This window comes from Rhipicephalus microplus, chromosome 2 (genome assembly GCF_043290135.1).
Source record: "Rhipicephalus microplus isolate Deutch F79 chromosome 2, USDA_Rmic, whole genome shotgun sequence".
Classification (NCBI taxonomy): domain Eukaryota; kingdom Metazoa; phylum Arthropoda; class Arachnida; order Ixodida; family Ixodidae; genus Rhipicephalus; species Rhipicephalus microplus.
In genome coordinates, this window is record NC_134701.1 from 209,180,129 (window position 1) to 209,202,470 (window position 22,342).

The 22,342-nt window shown below is 43.1% G+C and overlaps 1 protein-coding gene across 1 annotated transcript; it reads right to left on the bottom strand.

Annotated features, from left to right (window-relative positions):
- Window positions 1-1,533: 1,533 nt before the first annotated feature.
- LOC119170464 (F-box only protein 8) lies at window positions 1,534-22,326 on the bottom strand. The gene is made up of 7 exons (XM_037421637.2): window positions 22,189-22,326; window positions 21,716-21,793; window positions 20,175-20,304; window positions 16,887-17,013; window positions 8,390-8,508; window positions 5,357-5,541; window positions 1,534-2,668 (listed from the first exon to the last, which is right to left on the bottom strand). The coding sequence occupies exons 2-7, from the start codon at window positions 21,777-21,779 to the stop codon at window positions 2,469-2,471; spliced, it is 825 nt and encodes a 274-aa protein (XP_037277534.1). The 5' UTR covers window positions 21,780-21,793; window positions 22,189-22,326; the 3' UTR covers window positions 1,534-2,468.
- Window positions 22,327-22,342: the final 16 nt, after the last annotated feature.

Here is a 22,342-nt window from a genome sequence, read left to right on the forward strand (position 1 = left end):
CTGTAACATATATAATATACTCCCCTGTCCTAGTTATTGCATTCCACGCTGGACAAATCGACATACATGTTGTGAGAGCAAAGCAAAAGATCAAGACCACGAAGCTAGCACATGCCAATTCATGAATTTCTGTTAGCACTACCTGCTGCAATGAAAACAAAGCTCTGCTGTTAAAAGATCAGGCCTGCGCAGAACATGAGGCACTATCGCACTGAAAGCCAGAGGAGCAGCCTTTCTAGCAAATAAATTTGTGAAGTAGGGTGCTACCTGCTATGCCATTCTCCCTTATTCAGTGCAAAAACGCACTATGTGTCTGTAAGCCACCATGAGCACTTTGTTGAAGCTACAGCTGATGACTGCGAAATGTTATGGCTGAATACATTGTAAAGGGCGGTAAGATTTAAACTTCCAACTCATTACACACTTTTCATTGTGTGATACTAGTCTCTATTTTGTTGTCTACCGTGCCATATTACATCTGTTAACATAATTCCTTTGCCAAGCATGGCATCTGTGTAGCCTTTCAACGGACTTTCAAGTTCCCCAAGGCTTGATAGTGGTAGTGTACCAACTGCTGCACAAAGTGCTTTGATTCAAATCTTTCGCAAACCCTTATTTCTTTTGCAGTGAAAGCTGTTACGAAATCACGACAAGGGTCGCGTGCGCCATAGTTGTGCGCTACGCAATAAGAAAAAATTCAGGATATAAAAACACCAAGAACATAATGGGATTCTAACCCGGGTCCCCTGTATGCCAGCCCAGTGTTATACCACTGAGCCAAGCCTGTGCTTGTAAATGTATTCCAAACTGACCCTAGATGGGCTAGATATCGGTCAAGGAATTACAAGAATATAGCTGCGAAATAACGCAGATTACTGGAACACACAAAAAGGACAGGTGTTTCTTTACTCTGTGTCGGCTATATTAAGTCTTGAAGCTAGCCCAACAAATGGTGTTGATATAACAGGCGTCTCACAATGCGAGTGGCGTAATGAGTGGGTGTCCAATGCTCCAACACATTGCTATACCTTCAGACACAATTCTTCATCCTCGTGAGCCACAGCATCACAAGAAATTGCACAAAATTCCTTGCAGAGTGTAGCGGATACCACGCTCCTCCGAAGAATGATTTAAGAATTGCAAAGAGAATGCCTGCCTCCCCCACAAAAATTATAATTTATGACATAGTGGGTACCCAGCAAGTGTGGTTGTAGCAGTTACCCAAACAGTGTTTAAAAAGGGCTTTGAAAAGCCACTTTTCCCACTTTTGCTGTGGCTATGCTGCACATTCTGAGCAAGCCTGGCGGTTTTTCTCAGAGTGCGCGATAGCTGCTACGAATACCTGCGGCAGAAAACTGTGCCACCAAAATCGGCCACTGTTGTGATGTCATAGCGGCTTTCGCTGTAGAAAGAGGAGCTAGCTAGTTGCTTTCCTTGCAGTAAGCTCCAAGACGTTGATTGTAAAGGCATGTTTTTGTAAACACCTTCATTAAGAACTTGGTGAAACTGTAATTAAAAGCAAGACCAGAAAGATATGTCCAATGAACAAGTTTTATTCATGCGAGAGAACAATGTCCAATAAATAATAGATGCACCTGCTCTAGACTAGCAAGTTCAGTTCACTACAGCTGTATGACTAGCTCTTTCATGCACAATCTGCAAAAGCACGCCCCACTTCAACTGCCACGTGGCAAATAAGCAAGATTTAGAAGCAAATATGGCAGCTCATAGTGGGCCACAAAGTTGCTGTAAGTTACATACACTGCTGATGTCTTAGCATTATAGTAGTCCGGGGCCATTATCTTATTAAAAGCACGTCTGCACTTGTAAATAAAGGGTAGTGTCTAGCTGATATATTACATTTGTCCACAGCTGGCCCACACTCCCTTGTGCAGCCACACTAAACCACCTTATTAAAACCTAACATGCTCCTTTTTGGCAGGTGCTCTGCTAGTAGAACCTGAGCAAGTACTTGTGGTGAGCAATGCAAGTTGTGACTACTAACATGGTTTCAGGAGATGTTAGTATGTTACGTGAATGTTCGCATAACAATGCTTGATGCAAGCACGTGGTTGGCATTAGTTTCAGTCGCAGAGCATTTTGTGTGAGTACTGAGCAGGAAAAAAAAAGCGCTAATTAGGTGGTGTCAGCCGAACTACAAGTTGACACGACACTTTGATCTTGGCCAGTGGGTCGAGAAACAAACCTGCTTTACCTGATGAGACCAAAACAGTGACATGCACTAAAGTCACGCTCAACTAAAGGTGGCCTTTGCACAGCTATCGAAAAACAATATGAGACGATCCTACTGGTATGCGTCACAACCACAAACACAGCCAAGGCAAGACTGCGAAATAAAGACAGTAAGACTGATGAGACCGCAGGTGAATTTCAAGACGTATGATGGGATTGAGGAAAGGGGGGTGGAGGCAGGAGATAACTGAACAATTTTTGTGACTGGACGTCCTTCAGTCCTCGGAGTTTGGGGCAACGTGTCCACGCAGGTAGATGTCATCATACAGGTGCCCGTAAAACTCGTCATCAGTGCGGTGCACAGCCTGACGAACATTTCGAATGAATTCGCGCTTGGACATCTTGTTCTTGATGTGGGGACTGCTCAGGTCGACTGAGAGCATGATGAGTGAGAAGCACAGGATGTACACCATGTCTGCAACGGCAGTGTGGAAAAAATATGAATGAAAATAAATTGAAACTAAATTGCTGGTTATAAAAATATCCTCCCCAACAATCTCATTTGCAATTTATGTATGCAATCACATTGGTAGTTGTTAAAGCAACATTTTTCAGTGAGTTCCAGAAGGCAACTTAATGATGAGTGCACAGGCATTTCCAAAATTTCTCTACAGCCTAGAAATGACAATGCTAGCTAGCATGGCAGCTGATGTGACACAAGCATGGCATATGAGAAGAAGCTGTACCAGGGTTTTCCACCAGTAACATTGAACGTACACCAAACAGCCCCAGTGCAGTAAAGAGAGCTGGGGAAATTTAGCTACAGCCATAGAAAGAAAAGAGAACTGGGCTAGTATTTTTTAATGGCATTTTTAATGGTATTTAATGGTATTTTTAATGGTTGTATCCCTTATCAATGAGATGAGCCAGACACAAGTGGGTTAAGCGCATCATCGAATAAGGAATAAGGCATCACTACAAAACACCGGCTCTAGCATGCTCTCTTCTCAGCATTTCCCCACTGCATCAAATCGTTGCCTCAATTTACATAAATGTTGGACGATGCTCAGTGACAAAATCACGCCAGCTGAATTCTAAATTCTGTTATGTACAACTCCTGTCATTTCACCTTGATTCTTGCTTTATGTCCATACTGCATGATGTAATCGCAGCCGACGCTTGAAGCTACCAATCTCAGCTCCACCTGTGCCTTTCTTCAACTCCTCTAAGTGCCACTGTACCTCATCTGCATCATCACTTTTATCACCCAAAAAGAGGCTGTGCACTGTTTTGGGCCAGTCGGAGAAACAAAGCGGTAAAAACTCCAGCGCTAAAGGGTGCACCACAGACAAGAAACTACAGCGTGAACGCTTAGCAACAAATGAGGAAGTTTACTATAAATATGTTCACTCCCAGAAGTAGGGTGCACGTTATTAGAGTGCAGCTACAATCCACCAAAGGATCATGTGTGCAAAGGGCAGATACTGACACCTGACAAGCAAGCGTGACCTCCTTGAACTGACGCTGGCTGTATGCACATGGTGCAGAAATGCTACTCTGGCATGGGAGTGAAAACGTATAATGAGATTAATATTTTTTTGAAAAACACTTGCTTATAGATGTTTATCCTTCAAAAATTTTTCTAATAACTAAGCAATCTAGTCATATAAATTTGTCCTTAAAGCACACCTTTCACTTTGCAAGCGTTGCCGAGACCATGATGATGCGCATCTTGGGCCTTCCGCTATTGACGAATGCCCCTTCTAGAAACTCCCACTCTTCAACTTTGTTCAGTGTCAGACTCCTTCGACATTCTTTGGATAGAGTATCTACAGCTTTTACAACCAGTGCAAGGGTGAATTCTTTACTGGCCTCTACACACCTAACATATTCTCGCTACCCATCGTCAAAACACTGGCTTCTAAAGATTATAGTAACGCGTAACTCAGCCAAATGGCCCAATGTATCAGGCTGCAAGCTATGTCAGCACTTATTTTGTTAGGATCCCGCTGAGGCAGGTAAAAGAACTATTCAGACAGGAGATGATGTGAGTTTGATGCATTCATTGTTCCCTAAGTGCTGCTATGTCGGATGCTGCTGCTGAAGCCATTACTGAAGTTGGCATTTCGACAGTGTACACATAAAATTGCCAAGTTTTAAACAAATGCTCACAAATGCTAATTTCACGATTACAATTACTATTATAAGGTTTCTTGGTTTAGATATGTAAGGAGCACCGGCCAGGACATTAACTCAAAAGTGACTAGACTAGTGTCAAATTTACAAGGGTCCAGTGTATACATTCCTCAAGTCAGTTCATCAAAATGCACAAAGGAAACTATTACAAAGCATTAAATATTTCTGTGCCAACTCAACAAAAAAAATGTTTGTCAGTTCCACTGTCACCTCCCAAAATGTTTTTCATAGGAGAACATGGAGAAAAAACGAAGACACATGGGAGAAACTTGGCTTCCTTACAGGGCTTCTAGTCCCGTTTGCTTGTGATATTGTAGTAATATAATGATATGGTATCAAGGCAACGCCGGTGCTTGAAAAAGAAAATAGCTGCGTCGATCTGCTCGGATCATGTTTAGTAGCTGGTGCACTTTGCCACTGAGCCCCACAGCCGATTCACAGCACGCCATTGGGCATGCAAAGTGTATGGAGAGCCAAGTTTGTCTACAACAGGTCATAGGTCGGCGAACTCACTCATGAGCCGACTCACTTGGACTTGCTCAGACTCAGTCTGAGGCTGAGCGAGTGCAGTCGAGTAATGTTTTGGTGAGTTTGAGTCTGAGTGAATCCGGCTGAAGAAAATTTTTGTGAGAGCGAGTCCAAGTGAGTTTGGCTCTAAAAAATTTTTGTGAGTCTGAGTCACTTGGACTTGCTCAGACTCAGTCTGAGGCTGAGCGAGTGCAGTCGAGTAATGTTTTGGTGAGTTTGAGTCTGAGTGAATCCGGCTGAAGAAAATTTTTGTGAGAGCGAGTCCAAGTGAGTTTGGCTCTGAAAAATTTTTGTGAGTCTGAGTCCGAATAAGTCCAAAGCTCAAAACATATTTCCCGAGTGAGCCTAGGTGAGTTCCAAAAGTTTCACCAAGCTATCCAACAAGTAAAGGGTTAGGCAGCTCTCTATGGAACCAGTCCAGAGCACAGGCGAAACTCACCCGAGCTCAGGCCCAAGTGAGGGTTGCACTTGCAGAATCGCAGAGAGAATTTCTCCAGCAGGGCCCTGAGGTAGCTGTTCTGGGTGTTGGGTGCCTGCAGACTTTGGAAGAAGCGTCGCAGTGCCTCTGGCAAGTGCTGGTTCTCAAAGTTCTGGAGCTCCACCAGGTGATCCAGCACCTGCCGTCTGCAACCACAGCAGTGCACAGCTGCTACTAATCTCCGCTGGTCCACAACTACAGCTATGGTGAATGGAGAATCGATTCCTTGCCGGACACATTTCGATCCAGCCCTATTTACACATTCCAATGTCTCAGATATCTTGTGCAGTGAGTATAAATACTCGCAGAGCACGGCAGTCTACTTGGTTTACGGCTTATCATTGCTGATGATTGCCTGTTTCGTTCGAACGTGCTTCTCATTGCGAACAGAATAACTGTGCCCAGTTTACTACTTCTTCAGGGCTGGCTTGGCCTCCTGTTTAGAGGAAATTTTCTCTTAAAGACAACAAAACATGTTCTTTTTTCAATTACTACAAGCTGCGTGTTTTTTGCCTTCTACTATCGTATAAGTCTGCAGTGTTCCTACTCTGGCAAACTTTAGCATGATATCCTAGGCAAGCAACCCCCCCACTCTCCCTGGTGAGTGTTAATCGGACAAGATTTGGATTGGGAGGTACTCTGCTCAGTCCCGGAACACAATTCCGGGTGGTGGAGAAACAGCTTCCCAGAAGAATGCACACTTGTGCTTCTAATGAAATGCTTTATTCAATGTGTATGCATTTGCTGTTTTTACTGAACCAGAAGGAATCCTCGGTTGAAATTTCATGCATTACAAGAGGGTAAGATGTTCTTTTAACAGTTTGCGACTATTTCTGACAACTCATAATGCAACTCCGACACACTACAGTGTAAAAGTGATATGAAATTGTGCGCATATCTAAAGATTCTCAGAACTTGCGCTCCAGCTCCATAATTCTGTAGCAGAGAGCTAGCTCAGAAAAATAGCGAGAAGGATGCGGAAGGGAAGAGGGGAAGGGAAGAGGGGAAGTGCTTGCTCAGTCACTGGAGCATATTTCAGGCCTCTGAAAATGGACGGGGGCACTTGCTTGGTATTTTACGGTAGTAAATTTTTTTGTCACTGGTTTTCTTTTGCCTTTGTAACCTATCACTTGATTATTTCCTTCCTCGTTACGTACTTTCCTTTTTCGAGTCTCCAATTTCTATTCCCTCATCCCAATAGAGTACGCAGGTGTGCCACACTCCGTGGCTGTTGTCAGACAGCTCCCTACTCACTTCCTTCTTCATCCTTTGCGTGTGTGGCACACACATAAAATATTAATAAATAATTCCTGCAGATAGCTCCACTGCAATTTTTCAATGTCACTTTTTACTCTGGCATATGCGAGTATGTAAAGAAAAATGAAACCCATGGTATTCCTTCACAACAATGAGTTACCTCTTGGAAAACTCTAAGTGAGCTGTTCTCTGTAAAAACACTTCTTTCAACAGCCACTATAATGGCTGCACATTGACAAGACTAGTCAACCTATGCGAATGGGTGCCAAGTGAAAGTGCCACCTGGTTCCCTCATTTATCAGCTGTTTCTCGCTTCAACATGCAATGGGCGTCGATTGGTCAATTTCTCTCACTCTCCTCACCTTTAACTTCCTCATTAAAGCGCCTAATGAAAGTACAACCATTCCAACATGACTTTAGATTTTTGTGTAAGGCCACTGCTACTCTAACATGCACTAAACCCTGTTTTATACTTGATAAGCAACACTACAAAGGCGAAATAGCGTGTCACATCAATACAAGCCGTAGGTATGCACCATGCAATACCCTTGTGAAGCGGGCAAGATAATTGCCCTTATAAAGGAGAGCATGCTTTAGAACTCTGAGTGACACTTGAGGGTATGGGAAAACACAGCTAACTTGTAGCCTAGAAGAAATGACGACAGACGGACAGGGTGTTTTTTGAAGATGTGGATAAAAAAGAAAACAAGAATTCAGAAATGTGATTGTTTCAAGTGTAACCATAAATAAAAACAAAATTATTTTTTTTTTTTTCACAAGTACAGCTGTCTTTTATACAAATGTTGCAAGTCAATAGTGGCAGAGATGTAGATAGGTGTGTTCACAAAACACACTCTGACTAGAGTATACTCTTCAACAAGTGACGTTCCATTTGCACCATTTAGATTTGCTAGTAGTAGTAGTAGTAGTAGTAGTAGTAGTAGTAGTAGTAGTAGTAGTAGTAGTAGTAGTAGTAGACTTTTATTAAATAGTGCCTTAACTGCAGTGTACTCCGCATAAGTGGAATGAACTTGCCCACTTGACACAGGTGCACTTCAATGCAGCATTGTCTTGTGGTTTTTCATTTCGCAAAGAATGACACAATAATTAGATGAGCGGCACCACAAATTCAAACCTATTCATTTTTATTTTGAACAAGTTCGGTGGCACATTTTTGCAGACGTCCAAAGCTGATCAATTGATTAATTGATTTTTCAACCAACATTGTACATCCTGCAACGGCTGGATAAAGTGCACAAAATATCATCTCACCAGACGACAACTTACATACACAAGCAGTTGCTTTAATGTAGTACACAGTGGACTCTCGTTGATGCGTTTTCCATGGGTACAGGAAAATAAAATATATTATACAAAAATCGTATCAACCAATGCAGTTAACCAAAAGATATGTTGTCCAGAAGAAGAAACCATAGCGTACTAGGTCAATAAACATAATATGCTGAAACGTATTAACGAGATTCCACTGTATATGAAGCACTTGTCTCCTGAAAGCATCACTCTTAAAAAAAAATAACTGCACTTCTTTCATTATGACATTTCTTGGTTTCTACCTAGTAAGCATGACACCATGTAAAAATAAAGGCCTGTATACCTACAGTGTATTAGGCTTTAGTACTAAAACTACAAACACGCTTTTTGAATCCTGAGAATTGGTTTCAATACAAGCACGGACATGTGCGTGAGTATTTGGAAATCACTCAGATGACTGCCCACCTTGACTCCAAATACAGCCGTGTTTGGCGAGAGTTGAGCCGCTTAGTATTGTGCAGGAACCTGGCAATTTCAATGGGGACATCTTTCACGAGCCGTTGAGAAATGAAGTACTGCATTCCCTGCAAAAACACACAAGGTAACCAGGAAGAACAAGTTGAGGAAAGTACTTATGTGGCCAGGGACTATTTACAAGTGCATTGAAACAATGTACTGTTTGGGTCGTTTCAACCTTGATTGCACTATAATGAAGCAGACCATGTTAAAGGGGCCCTGAAACAGTTTTTCAAGTAACCATGTAATGGACTCGCTAAAAGAGCTTATTGCCTCATCAATTCGATGCCACAAAAATTTTAAGAATCCGTCCAGTACGAGCAGAGTTACAAAGATTTGTTGCATCTTAGGTTAGGTTAGATTAAGTTCGCATTCTCTCTTCTCTCGTCCCGATGAAAGCGCTTGAAGCTAAGTGAGAAGGGAGATTGCATGGGCCAAGAAAATACATCATGTGCGCTTCGTGACCTTGAGCACATTTTTTTAATACGTGGTTTTTTCAGTGCAACACACACGCGTGAACAAGCCGCAGCCTCCCGCGGCGACCCCTGTAACGACCGAGCGCGTCATATTCAAATCAGCCAATGGCTGATTGAAGGCCTTTTACGAGAGATTTTTCAGCTTCCTCCGTCATTTGTTGAGAGAAGAGGAAGCAATACTTATCTGACTTCAATAATTTATTGTAAATTCCAGAAACATAGCTGGCAACGTAGAGGAATACTATAGCATTAATGAAAGGGTGGTAGGTATCGTAATTAAACTGAATAAAAGATACAAGATGAAGGTAATACAGGCTTACGCGCCTACATCCAGCCATGATGACGCTTCAGTTGAAAGCTTCTATGAAGACGTGGAATCGGCAATGAGTAAGGTAAAAACACAGTATACGATAGTGATGGGCGACTTTAATGCAAAGGTAGGGAAGAAGCAGGCTGGAAACGAGGCAGTAGGAGATTATGGCATCGGTACTAGAAACGCCAGAGGAGAGCTACTAGTAGAATTCGCAGAACGCAATAATTTACGGATTTTGAATACCTTCTACCGAAAACGAGAAAACCGCAAGTGGACATGGAGGAGCCCTAATGGCGAAAATAAGAACGAAATAGACTTTATAATGAGTGCACACCCTGGAATCGTGCAGGATGTGGAAGTGATTGGCAAGGTACGATGCAGTGACCATAAAATGGTACGGTCTCGAATTCGCCTAGACTTGAAGAAGGAACGACAGAAACTGATACGCAAGAAGCCAATCAATCAGCTAGCACTGAGAGGGAAAGTACAGGAATTCAGAGTGTCGCTGCAGAACAGGTACTCGGCTCTTAGTGAGGAAACCAACCTTAGCATAGATACAATGAATGATAATCTGACGAGTATCATTACGGAGTGTGCAGTGGAAGTTGGAGGCAGGGTAGTAAGACAGGACACTGGCAAGCTTTCCCAGGAAACGAAGAACCTAATTAAGAAGCGTCAAATCATGAAAGTGTCAAGTACAACAGACAAAATAGAACTGGCAGAGCTTTCGAAATTGATTAATAGACGTAAGGTATGCGATGTAAGAAGGTATAACATGGAGAGAATTGAACACGCTCTGAAAAACGGAGGAAGTGTCAAAGCATTGAAGAGAAAACTTAGGATAGGCAAAAGTCGGATGTATGCACTAAGAGACAAAGAAGGCAAAATAACTACCAATATGGATAGGATAGTTAAAATAGCGGAGGAGTTTTACAGAGATCTGTACAGTAGCCGAGACAACCACGACCTTAATACTATAAGAACTAGCAGTAACCCAGATTACACTCCACCAGTAATGATAGAAGAAGTCAGAAAAGCATTGGAGAGCATGCAAAGAGGCAAAGCTGCTGGTGAGGATCAGGTAACATCAGATCTGCTGAAAGATGGAGGACAGATTGTGTTAGAAAAACTAGCCACCCTGTTTACGAGGTGTCTCCTGACGGGAAGAGTACCAGAGTCTTGGAAGAACGCTAACATCATCTTAATACATAAGAAAGGAGATGACAAGGACTTGAAGAATTACAGGCCGATCAGCTTGCTCTCTGTAGTATACAAGCTATTTACAAAGGTAATTGCTAACAGAGTAAAGAAAACATTAGAATTCAATCAACCAAAGGAACAAGCAGGATTTCGAACAGGCTACTCAACAATTGACCACATTCATACTATCAATCAGGTAATAGAGAAATGCTCAGAGTATAACCAACCACTATACATAGCCTTCGTAGATTACGAGAAGGCGTTTGATTCAGTAGAAATATCAGCCGTCATGCAAACACTGCGGAATCAGGGCGTGGATGAAATATATATAGACATTCTGGAAGAAATCTACAGGGGATCAACTGCTACCATAGTGCTTCATAAAGAAAGCAACAGAATACCAATCAAGAAGGGTGTAAGGCAGAGGGACACAATTTCCCCAATGCTATTTACCGCGTGATTACAGGAGGTTTTCAGAAGCCTAGAATGGGAACAGTTAAGGATAAGAGTCAATGGAGAATACCTTAGTAACCTGCGCTTCGCCGATGACATTGCATTGCTGAGTAACTCAGGGGACATATTGCAACTCATGATTACGGAGTTAGACAAGGAGAGCAGAAAGGTGGGTCTTAAAATTAATCTGCAGAAAACGAAAGTAATGTACAACAACCTCGGAAGAAAGCAGCGCTTCGAGATAGGTAATAGTGCACTTCAAGTTGTAAAAGACTATGTCTACTTAGGGCAGGTAATAACCGCAGAGCCGAACCATGAGATTGAAGTAACTAGAAGAATAAGAATGGGGTGGAGCACATTCGGCAAGCACTCTCAAATTATGACAGGTAGATTGCCACTATCCCCCAAAAGGAAGGTATATAACAGCTGTATCTTGCCGTTACTTAGCTACGGAGCAGAAACCTGGAGACTTACAAAGAGGGTTCAGCTTAAATTGAGGATGACGCAGCGAGCAATGGAAAGAAAAATGGTAGGTGTAACCTTAAGAGACAAGAAGAGAGCAGAATGGATTAGGGAACAAACGGGGGTTAAGGATATCATAGCTGAAATCAAGAGGAAGAAATGGACATGGGCAGGGCATGTAGCGCGTAGACAGGATAACCGCTGGTCATTAAGGGTAACTGACTGGATTCCCAGAGAAGGGAAGAGGGTTAGGGGGAGACAGAAGATTAGGTGGGCAGATGAGATTAAGAAGTTTGCGGGTATAAATTGGCAGCAGCAAGCACAGGACCGGGTTAACTGGCGGAACATGGGAGAGGCCTTTGTCCTGCAGTGGACCTAGTCAGGCTGATGATGATGATGATGATGATGTGTAGAAAGACATCGCGTAGCTGGTCGACGTACTCTGTTGCTGTTAACTGGGTGGCACTGCCGCTTTCTTCAAAGAAATTGGCAGGCAAGCAAAGCGAAGCGCCATATACAAGCTCGGAAGTGGAGTAGGAGAGGTCCTCCTTGAAAGAAGATCAAATTCCAAGTAGCGTAAGCGGGAAGCGAGGGCAACCGTGTGCTCTGAGTGCTGCTTTGAGGTGCCAATGGAACCTCTCGACGAAATTTGTTTGAGGATGATATGACGCTGTGCGCAGGCGTGAAATACCAAGAAGTTTCAGGAGCTCCGAAAAGAGGGCAGATTCGAACTGGCGACCCTGGTCCGATACAATCGTTGTCGGACAGCAAAATAGGAATATCCAGGTAGAAACAAAAGCCACTGCGACGGTAGCTGCAGACATGTCGGGCATAGGAGTCGTTTCAGGCCAGCGGGTGAAATGATCTAAACATGGTCAGAAGGTAGCGATAGCCTTGGCATGGTGGTAACGAGCCAACAATGTCAATATGCACAACGCCGAAACGTTCGTCGGGTTGCAAGAAGAGCTTTGATGGAGGAGCAAGGTACCGTTGAACTTTGGCGCGCTGACATGATGCACACTCACGAACCCAATCCCTGATTTGGTGTTAATTCCGGGCCAGACAAAGCGTGAAGAAACAAGCTTTTGGGAAGCACGAATTCCAGGGTGAGAAAGACTGTGATAAGTGTCCAATATTTTCTTACGGAAAGGGTTGGTTGGAAATGGTTTGGGTGTGCCTTTAGAGGCGTCACAAATAATTGGCACATGTTCAAAGGTGACGAGTTCGAGCTGAACTGATGTGAACGCTTCGCGTAGGTGTTCAAGCTCAGTGTCTTTTGATTGAGCTGCAGTCAGATCCTGGAGTTTGAATGAAAAGGATTTTGAGGTGCAGTTTTAAAGCGATTGCGCGTGATGGCATCCATGCGACTGAGAGCGTCAGCTGGAGCGTTGTTAACGCCGCTGACGTGGCGTATATCAGTTGAAAACTTCGAGATGAAAGCGAGCTGGCACACCCCGCGTGTTTTGTAGAGTGAGTCAGATGGGCCGATTGAATAGGTGAGAGGTTTGTGATCAGTGAAAATTGTAAAAAAGCGGCCTTCAAATAAGTGTCGAAAATGGCTCACGGCGAGAAAGATGGCAAGCAACTCACAGCCGAAAACACTAGTTTCTTTGGACAGAGGTCATACACTTGGAGAACAAGACAAGGGGCTACCACTGATGAGTGCCAAGGGGTAACTGGGATTGTGGTGCGTCAGCAGTGTGGAATCAGCCAAAGCGTTCTTGATGGAGTTGAAAGCTTTTTTCGCCGCGGTGTTCTATGGTAGTGCAGTTTCCGAGGGTTTACCACAGAGCAAATTGTCGAGGGGCTCGAACAGCATAGCACAGTTCCTAATAAATCAGCAAATCAGAAAGCACGAATTGTGACTCAGCTTGAATGCATCACATCGACGGGTTGCGGTCCCAGTAAGCTGGTAGTCGGAGGGAGACCACAGAGACGTCATGATCGGTCGTCCCAGTAGCTTCCGTATTTAGGTGCGTCTCGTTGCTCTGCAGGACTCTACAATACTTCGGCAGTGCCGCAGAGGACTACAGGTCACCGCTTTGTAGAGCCAGGTTGTACGAGATGGACACGTCCTTTCAGTAACAACGTCTACTTTATTCTGTCTACCAAAGAGTCGAAAATAGAGCAGGGGCATGCAGTGGACCGAAAGTGGCAAGAGTGAAAGAAAGGAAGGAGGAACCAAGAGGAGAGCAGCACATTGCTCGGAATGCTGCCCCGCAGGGTTTTCATGACGCCAGGGGTGCGTGGTGGCGGCCGCGCCGCTACAAGGATAAGGGCATGCCCTGGGGGCCCCTTTTGATGCCTGCCTTTTTACTTGGTTGCACGCGTGCCCCTGAACAGAATGGTTGGCACGGTGATTTGATGCTGTCGTCTGGTGGCGGCGGCACGCGTATGATTCAGCTCTGGTTTGTGACAAAAATAAGTGCTCTGTAATGAATAACACGCATCCAGATACGCTTCCCGACCTTGTAGATTTCAGGGGAATATGTTATACTTCACAGTAGCGTCTTTTTCGATTTAAAGCTGGTCGGCAGCACACAACATCTTCCCAGCGTCGCACCACTAAAAACACCTCTGCCACACATGGGCACACCAAAGAATCGTACTCGAGCGCAGGAAACGTGAGGCAAAGTCCCCCCCCCCCGCACACAATCACATACAAATAAAGCATGAAAAAGCACACGACATGCACAAACCCTCACGCAACCTGATTGCAACACGAAGTGTCGTCGGCTTTGATGGGTGGAGTGTCAACGCCCTCAACAAAAAAAAGGTCGCAACTGCCAACTTAACGGAGACACCATTGCCCAATGATGGCGACGCGACGCACCAGGCCGCACCTTCTTTTTTATTTATTAACCGTGGCTATTAAATCAGCCATTGCATAGCTTGAGCATGGCGCACTTGGTCGTTACTGGGCCACTGCGGGAGGCTGCGACTTGTTTTTGTATACGTGCAAGATTGCACTAAAGGACTGCGTATTGGAAGGTTAGAAAAAAAAGAGGATAATGTGCTCAAGGTCATGAGGTGCAGGTGATGTTTTTTAACGCGATCGTTAAAGAGTTCGTTTCGCCGAACTTCAGACGTCGGCATCGTTGGTTGTGAGCAAAAAATCATCTTATGTGTGACGGAAAAATCAAGAACTATGCAAATAAAATAATGATAAAAAAATCCTAGGGCAGTGTGGCGATCGAACTTTGGTCGTTCGGGGTCTGAGTGAGGATCGAACCCAGGTCGTTTTGCGTGGCAAGCAGATGTTCTGCCACACGGCCACGTGTCTGCATGAGAATAACTTCCACTGCTTGAAAATGCAGTAAATTAACTTTCATGCTTTACAAACACACGCCGCCTGTATACATCCTTCACAATACATGAAATGTTATAGTAATGATGCGTGTTATTATAGTAATAAGCGCACATTGTCATCAACCATCAGAACATGTGATTATGATAATGACTTCGTGGTTTAAAGCCGATCACCCAATACAAATGGCACATACGCTACCGTGCCTAATTCACTCTTACTGGATGGATTATAAAACTTTTCGTGGCGGTATATTCGTGAGGCAATAAGATTCTTCAGTAAATCCATTACATGGCTACTTAAAAAAGTGGTGCAGGGCCCTTTTCAATGAACATATCACCCTTAAATTAATTTATCTTTTTTTTTTCTTGTTATACCGGCTTATATGCTCTAAGTAGAACAAATTTTATAATGCTACGTATTTTACAGGTCATCACTTGCATGCTACTGAAAGTCAAATCCTGCTACTACAAAAAGTTATTTTAATTTCCTTTGAACGAGAAAAAAATGACATATGCATGGAGGCCTTATTTCAATTTTTTTAAATATTGTGCAGGTTAGTTATGTTATAATAAATATGCCCATTTTTCTTTATATGTCAAAGAAACTATTTGAATTCAATTCGAAATTATTCTACCAAATTACCACTCACCTCGAATTCACTTTGAACCTAAAATTCACTATTCCCACAACCCTATGTAAAATGTACCAGTTCAGCCACACCAGAGCGACGAATTCAAGCACTGCTCGCACTTTATTTCGTATTGATGTCTGCATCGATTGAGGAGTCACTTATAAGAGCAAAACTTTTGCTTTTATAGAACCTGGCTTAAAATAAACACTACAGTCACTGCTTGGGTGTCATGGGCCAACTGCAAAGGCCATACTTTGTTGCGTTCTACAGCAAAACAGGAGGTCACGAATACTGACTCCCGGCCATAGCTGTCACATAAAAAAGGACACAAAAAAGTAGAGAACCAATCCGTTACCAAGTTTCAGGCACGCAATGAAAAAATTCTAGGCGGCCTAATTGATCAAAGGCTGTGTAATACATGAAGTAATCGAATAGTCAGTCAAACACTAAAAGGTAAATGTACCCCAATAATGTCAATGTCACAGGAAACCATGAAGGCACAGTCTCAACTCGTGATGCCCTTTGCACTGATGTGTTATATGGTCAGCCCTCTATCACTTTTGCTTTTTTCCACACTTCTCACTACACAGCCACTCACACAGGCGGTTCAGGGATACTGTGAACTCCAGAAATTCTACCTGAGCAAGAGTTCCGCTCCCATTCTTGGTAGATTGAAAATATACGCCAATGACCGAACAAGTCCATACCCCTCAATGACTGTCAATTTTTTCTCCGCTACACGATCCTGCAGCAGGAGTTCCTAGAAACACAACTTCTGAGAGTGTTTAGACACAACTTCTCGGTACTTTTACAGTGTGGTGCGTCAGGGTTGCATTCTGGGCTGTCATAAATGGAATGTTTGACGAGCGTGTTTTTCCTCTAGTGACCACACAAAATTTCACACAAGGATTCAGTTAAAACAGCAAATGCATGTGTATTCAAGAAAACATTTCATTAGAAACACAGGTGTGCATTCTCTTTAGAGGTTTTCCTGCCGTATTCTTGAATTTTGGTCCACAACTTGGCATTCTTCCCCTTCCCCCCCTCCCCTAGAAAAGTATATAACTGTCACCATGGTTGGGGTTAGAAAGGAGGGGTGACTTGCTCGGAGTTTTCTGGTAGGCACACATTAGGGTACTATTTCATTTTGTGCACATGGTGACTTCTTTTTCTTGGTCGAAGAAAGTATGTTATCAGATTACCTCATTCGTCAATTAACCACCTGGTGCAAGATGAGCCTATTATAGCAGAAATCACTCAAATGCTGAGGCCTGTCTTATAGCAAAAGAGACTAATCAAACCAGAATCCAAGTATGATTTTAATGGTGCTGTACATCTTAAAATGAGCGTACTTGTGACCTGTCTGTAAAGTAATGCAACGCTTCTGTATATAGAGAATGAACTTGATCCACGGCATCATATTCGATGACCAATTAGGACGCTAAGTGCTATTGGTACTATGAATCTTCGTGCAGTTTTTCTGGGCACAGGCGCTGAATAATGAGTAAAACTTTTTAGTTTAAACATGCGGCAATGTTTGGTTCTTTATCGTCACTACAATGTATCAACATACTAGACCTGAGGTAAATAGTTATTCTCACCAGCTCTGCGTCTGCGTTGAATGTGATGGTTCCCTCATCGAGCTGCAAGTAGAGCCGCCGATAAGAGAAGCCAGGCTCCTTGGGCATCCCATAGATGCTGGCATAGCCCCACTGGCTGATGCACAAACTGCACAGAATTCAGGCAACAATGACAAAAAAGACTTGGCATGCCAGTTTTAGCAGGCTGAGATTTCATTTTATGCCAGGCAAGCTTGTGCCAGCCAGAGGGGAAAAAATAGAGCTCGCCAACAGTAGTGACATCACTGGCAACACTGCACCGACAGTACAATTTAGTTCAAATGAATAGCTTTACAATGAACACTTTTTTTGCGGGGGCATTAGTACTTGTTCTGAAACACCACAACACAGTACAATATAGGAACATGCCCCCTTTACACACTAAATAAAGATGAGCCCTTAATGTTAGCCAATGTGTGTGTGCATGTGTGTCGGAAAATGGATGTGTGTGCATTTTACAAAGAAGTGAAAGCATAGTGGCACAGATAACATGCAGGAGCAAATTAAAAAAATATGTCTTGAAGCAGGTAGACACTACTAATATACAGTAGAAAATTCAGAATGGTAAAAAAAGCGAAAGGTTTCCCTTATGTTGTGTGTCACCAACACGTCACTTTTCCGAGTATGCTTCAGGAAACAAATGCAAGTGTGAATAAGAGACACTGTGAAAGCCGTGTATGTTATACTGGGGTAGCAACCCCTTTCACACGCAACGCGTGTCATTTGTACCCAAAGCATGAAAGGAGTATGACATTTGTCTTACTGAATTATTTCCATGCTAGCATCCCTATACAATGAACTACATCACCCATGCTTCAGACAGAATTCAATAATTATATACCAGAAGTAAGGCATGCTGCAAATCAAACCACGACACAAGTCTTATGTATAAGGTCGAACGGATTTTCACAATACGCAGAGGCCTCACAACACTTTTTCTCGGGACTAAGCACCCAGTGGCAGAAGTGTGACATATTTCAGCGAGTTCATACCAGCAAAATATTTTTGTAAAGGACATAATAATGACAGTTAAAACATTGTGATGGTTACTACCCCTCCTTCTGTAACGCAATAGGGAGTTCTCAGTTTTCTTCACATGAAGATAGGGAAACACAAACCATTAATTCACAAGAGCACACACAACCAAATGCAATTAAAGTGTGCAACTTTTTGGGTGCCCGAACACAGTGCAATGTGCTATTTTTAAGACCACATAGCTATTCCTCATACTGCAACAGTTCAAGTATGGCATTCAACAAAGACACTACAGAGTGACAAAGGAACATTGACAGGACCAAATGACTTGTGTGATCCCTACTTACACATTTTCTGAAGCTGTAGAGAGGGATGCGTACGTGTTCAAGCCTTGCTCAAAGGTGACACATTGTCATGAATTGTCAATAAATGGTATCAGTGTATTATCATGAGGGTTTACAAAACAGTGAGGGGGGGAGTATGTTGAAACACAGCAGGAGGGAGAGCAAGACTTTTTTTCAAGCAAGGTTGCGGACTCCCTGCTGTACACCGAGGCGAAATATACCTAAGGCCTGCATGTGCATGCCAACATTGTCTAAGCACTGTTGATATTTTCTAAGCATGTTCGAAATAGATTGCAGTGCCCGTATTTAAGGACAATAAGGAAAACACTGAATAAGTTTCAGTTGATAAAGTGTTTTTTACGAAGCCTACGTTTGTTGATTGCACAGTATAGGGTTGGTTACACAGAACAAGAAATTCATTTTCACAATGCACAGCTGCGATCAGTCCCCTCTATAAAAGCAGCAAGTGAATTGAAACATGCCACATGTACAGGCAGGTATCATTTCACAATTTATGGGGTTCAGTGCCCCAAAACCACACTGACTCTCTCACAGACGTTGGAGTAGGTGGCTTTACACTGATTATGACCACATAGGTTCTTCGAAGAAGAAATGACAGATATTTTAAGCATTACAAAAATTCCAACATGCACTTCTTGCATGTCAAAGAAGGAGTGAACAAGTGTGAAAGTTGAAAAAGTAACTGGTGCAAAATGTTTTAGTTTGACTAAAGTTGCTTGTCAACTCGCCACCTGGCATCACCGATATTGCAATGAGATCATGAGAGAGCTAAATCTGCAGACATCAAGCAGCAGCAAGGGTAGGAGTAATAATAGTGCTCAGAATAAAAAAAGTGGGAATGTGGCACTGGAACAAATCAAGCAATATATAATGACACCACCATACATATGTAGTAATTACCATAATTAGTTCACAAAAATGATTATCCTGACAAATTAAATAAATCCCAATGCTTTCCATGGTTGTTTATAGGCCCTCGAGCGTGCACACTATCACTGCACAAAAAAAATGTGATGATGATGCTTTGGCACTAGACACCATTGTTTCTAGGGTTTATTAGACCCATACATTCCTTAATTCAAACAAAAATAAATAAAAAATAATTAAAATGTACAAGCTGAATATTTCCTGTAAATAAGCACTTAATAAGCACATGAATTTAAGCACTTATTTTCTCATCTCATCCATATAAAAGGCCCCTGCAACACTTTTCTAAACAGCCATAGAATAGATTCGCTAAAGGAGCTTAATGTCTCACAAATTTACCACTGCAAAAATTTTTATAGTCATCCAGTACGAGTGAAGTTACAAAGATTTGTCGCATGCTCCAATTGCTTTCCCTTACGTCCCGACAAAAGCACTGTAAGCTAAGCACGGAGGAATGGCTCTAGGAACAAGGTACATCACACACGCCTTGTGACTTTGAGCACATTTTTTTAATCTTTTTTTTTTCTTCTCCCCTTCAAACGTGCGGACATGTCACGGCCTTCTACGACAGCACCAGTAACTCCAGAGCATGCCATGTTCAAATCAACCAATAGCATGATACTTGGGCCTATGACGTAATAATTTGTGAGTACTATACAGCATCATTTTCCAAGAGAAAATAAAGCGATTTTTAGCTGCCCCCCCCCCCCCCCTGGTAATTTATCATAAATTCCAGACTGTGTGCTGAGCGATAACTATATTTGGCACGCACGCTCTCACGAGTCTCAACTGCCAATTGGCAGTGTTTCCTAACCCTGCTCAAAAAGTGTTATGGGGCGCCTTTGAAGTTCAGCCACAAAGGCTGGGAAAATAGCCTGTGACATCAAGCTTGACCGCAGAATGCCACTGCCTCTGAGCCACCACAGCATGTGTGTTCGTAAAGAAAGCTACAGAAAGCCACACAGTTTTTCCTAAACAGAGAACACTCAAACTGTGTCATCACCTGTGCCAGAGAACTTCATCTTGTGCAAGGTGGGTCCACACGCACGCCGCTAAGCAGAGGTCTGTGGCGTTCAAGTGTGACAGCACGGCAAGGCTCAGCTCTGGTGGCCATCTAGCAAGATCTGGAAAGCCTATAAGAACAGTGGGAGTATGTTTTACAGAGCTCGCTCCAAGGCCATGCTAAACCAGCCAAATACCGATTTGGAGAGCTGAACAACACAGAAAGTAAAATTTTAAGCTGACACTCTGCTCTGAAAGCAATGAAACAACGACGATCAAGACAGAGTACATTAATACTGAAATTAGCATCCTTAACTGCAAGGTAGGTTATGACAGACATAACAGTGGAGGCCTTCAGACTAATACTCATCACATAGGTGTTAATAAGCAGCCCCTGCATGGTTCAAATCTTAGAATTTCAGCCCTGTCATAAGTAACCAAGGAGCTGGTGCACATAAGTGGTTAACTACACTTAATTATTTAAGCTGTTTCCTGCCCTTTCTTTCGAAGATTAAAAAAGTACTTCATAATGCACAATGATGAGAAAAGAACTCAAGATGTCTCATATCTCAACAACACGGAAGCCTTAAAGAAGAAAAAGACATGGCTGCATGAACATGACTGCCTCGTCAGAAATGCAAGTGTTCACAGTAAGAGGACTGAGCCAAAACAGTTCAATGTTATTCAAATCGTGGCACAAACTTTCTTTGAAGCCAGTAAGTGTGATGCGAGTTCTATGATGTTCAATTGATATGCTTCACAACTTCACAACACATTCGCTGAGATCAGTAAAAACACTGGAGGATGATGTGGCGACAGAAAAAAAAATGGTAGGTAGTTCACTGATTGACAAAACAAGCAAAAAGCTAATATCACATGCCTCAACAAAGAACTGTATTGAATATTCAGTTACAATATTTCAAGATCAATGTCAAGCAGAAACTGTAAGAAACTAAGCTTCTATATGCAATAATAGCATTCTACAAAAATTGTTAAAGTAATATTCATAACAGCTACAAGGTTCAGTAAATCACCTGAGGCAGGCGCTCTTACTGCCTTTTAAATGGATATGGGACTGGTTTGTACACGTCAAAAGTAAGTAACCTTTCTGTGCTTGTTAAATTGGCCATCAAGTAGAGTGTAGGGGTCGGCTTTGTAATCAGACCAGAGGAAATAGGAGGGTGCACTCGTTACTTTAACCATGGCACCTCGCAAGCTCAAACAATACTGTGATCTCCATCGAAAGTTCGACAGACCAGGTGCCCCACTTTCCGAAGCAAACTCAAACACACGATGAAATGCCCTGTGTGCATATCAGCAGACTTATGCTGGACACTTTGACCCTGTCAACATCGATAGCACCGCTACTTATCCACCTACGATGTAGTCGTTCACCTTGCGAAACCAGGTTCAAAACCGTTCTTACATTGACTTATGCTAGTTTGTCCAAGCGTAATTCGCTTCTTCAACGCAAACGAACACTCCGAAACCTAGATTATCACTAAACATGCGCGTTATGGTAAGAAAAAAAGATGGACTTGCCTTCGGTGTGATCATCTTCGTTACCTTCGCCGTTTTCTTTCACTTTCTTGAGCACCTGTCCCATCGACAAAAGCTCACCTACACAAGTGAATGCAGGGCAAGCGTTAGTTATCTTCCCGCTTACTCAGTCGGTAACGACTGATGAGAAAGCACTTGTACACCGTCAAACCGCGCGGAGATGTGGGCTGTCGGACATAACGCGGATGTCTCAGTTTCGGTCGTGCTACCCTCAGTGCAGCGCATGTTGTGCCTGGAAACTAGCGTAGCATACACCAACAGCTCACGAGAAAGTGTTTATCGCATGGAAGCCGCGCCGAGTGCAGTTAGGGCCGAGTTATCAGCGCGATCGCGAACACTTGTGAAAGCGGTCATATGAGCAGGCAGTCAGAGTATAGTGGTCGGCACTCGACGTAGCTGCGCTCACCCGCGTTTCCCATTGATTCGAGGCGCGTACAGAGACTACGCTTACTTACCGGGAGACGAGCTTTGTTGAAAGTGCTCTGCACATTCGTAATGGAGGGTGAACGAATGGGTGGGAATACTAATCGGGCTTTCTTTCCATAGCAATAACTAAATTTTGAAGCCGATCATTACCGAGGGGAGCTGAAGGACTCGCGAGGAGTCGCT

Excerpts from the sequence above, each read along its gene's own strand:
- LOC119170464 (XM_037421637.2), bottom strand. The coding sequence starts at position 21,779 with ATGGGACAGGTGCTCAAGAAAGTGAAAGAAAACGGCGAAGGTAACGAA. Across the intron at positions 8,509-16,886 it reads TCAACGCAGACGCAGAGCTG|GGAATGCAGTACTTCATTTC; the intron begins GTGAGAATAACT and ends GTGTTTTTGCAG. Across the intron at positions 2,669-5,356 it reads TCACTTGGGCCTGAGCTCGG|ACATGGTGTACATCCTGTGC; the intron begins GTGAGTTTCGCC and ends CTGCCGTTGCAG.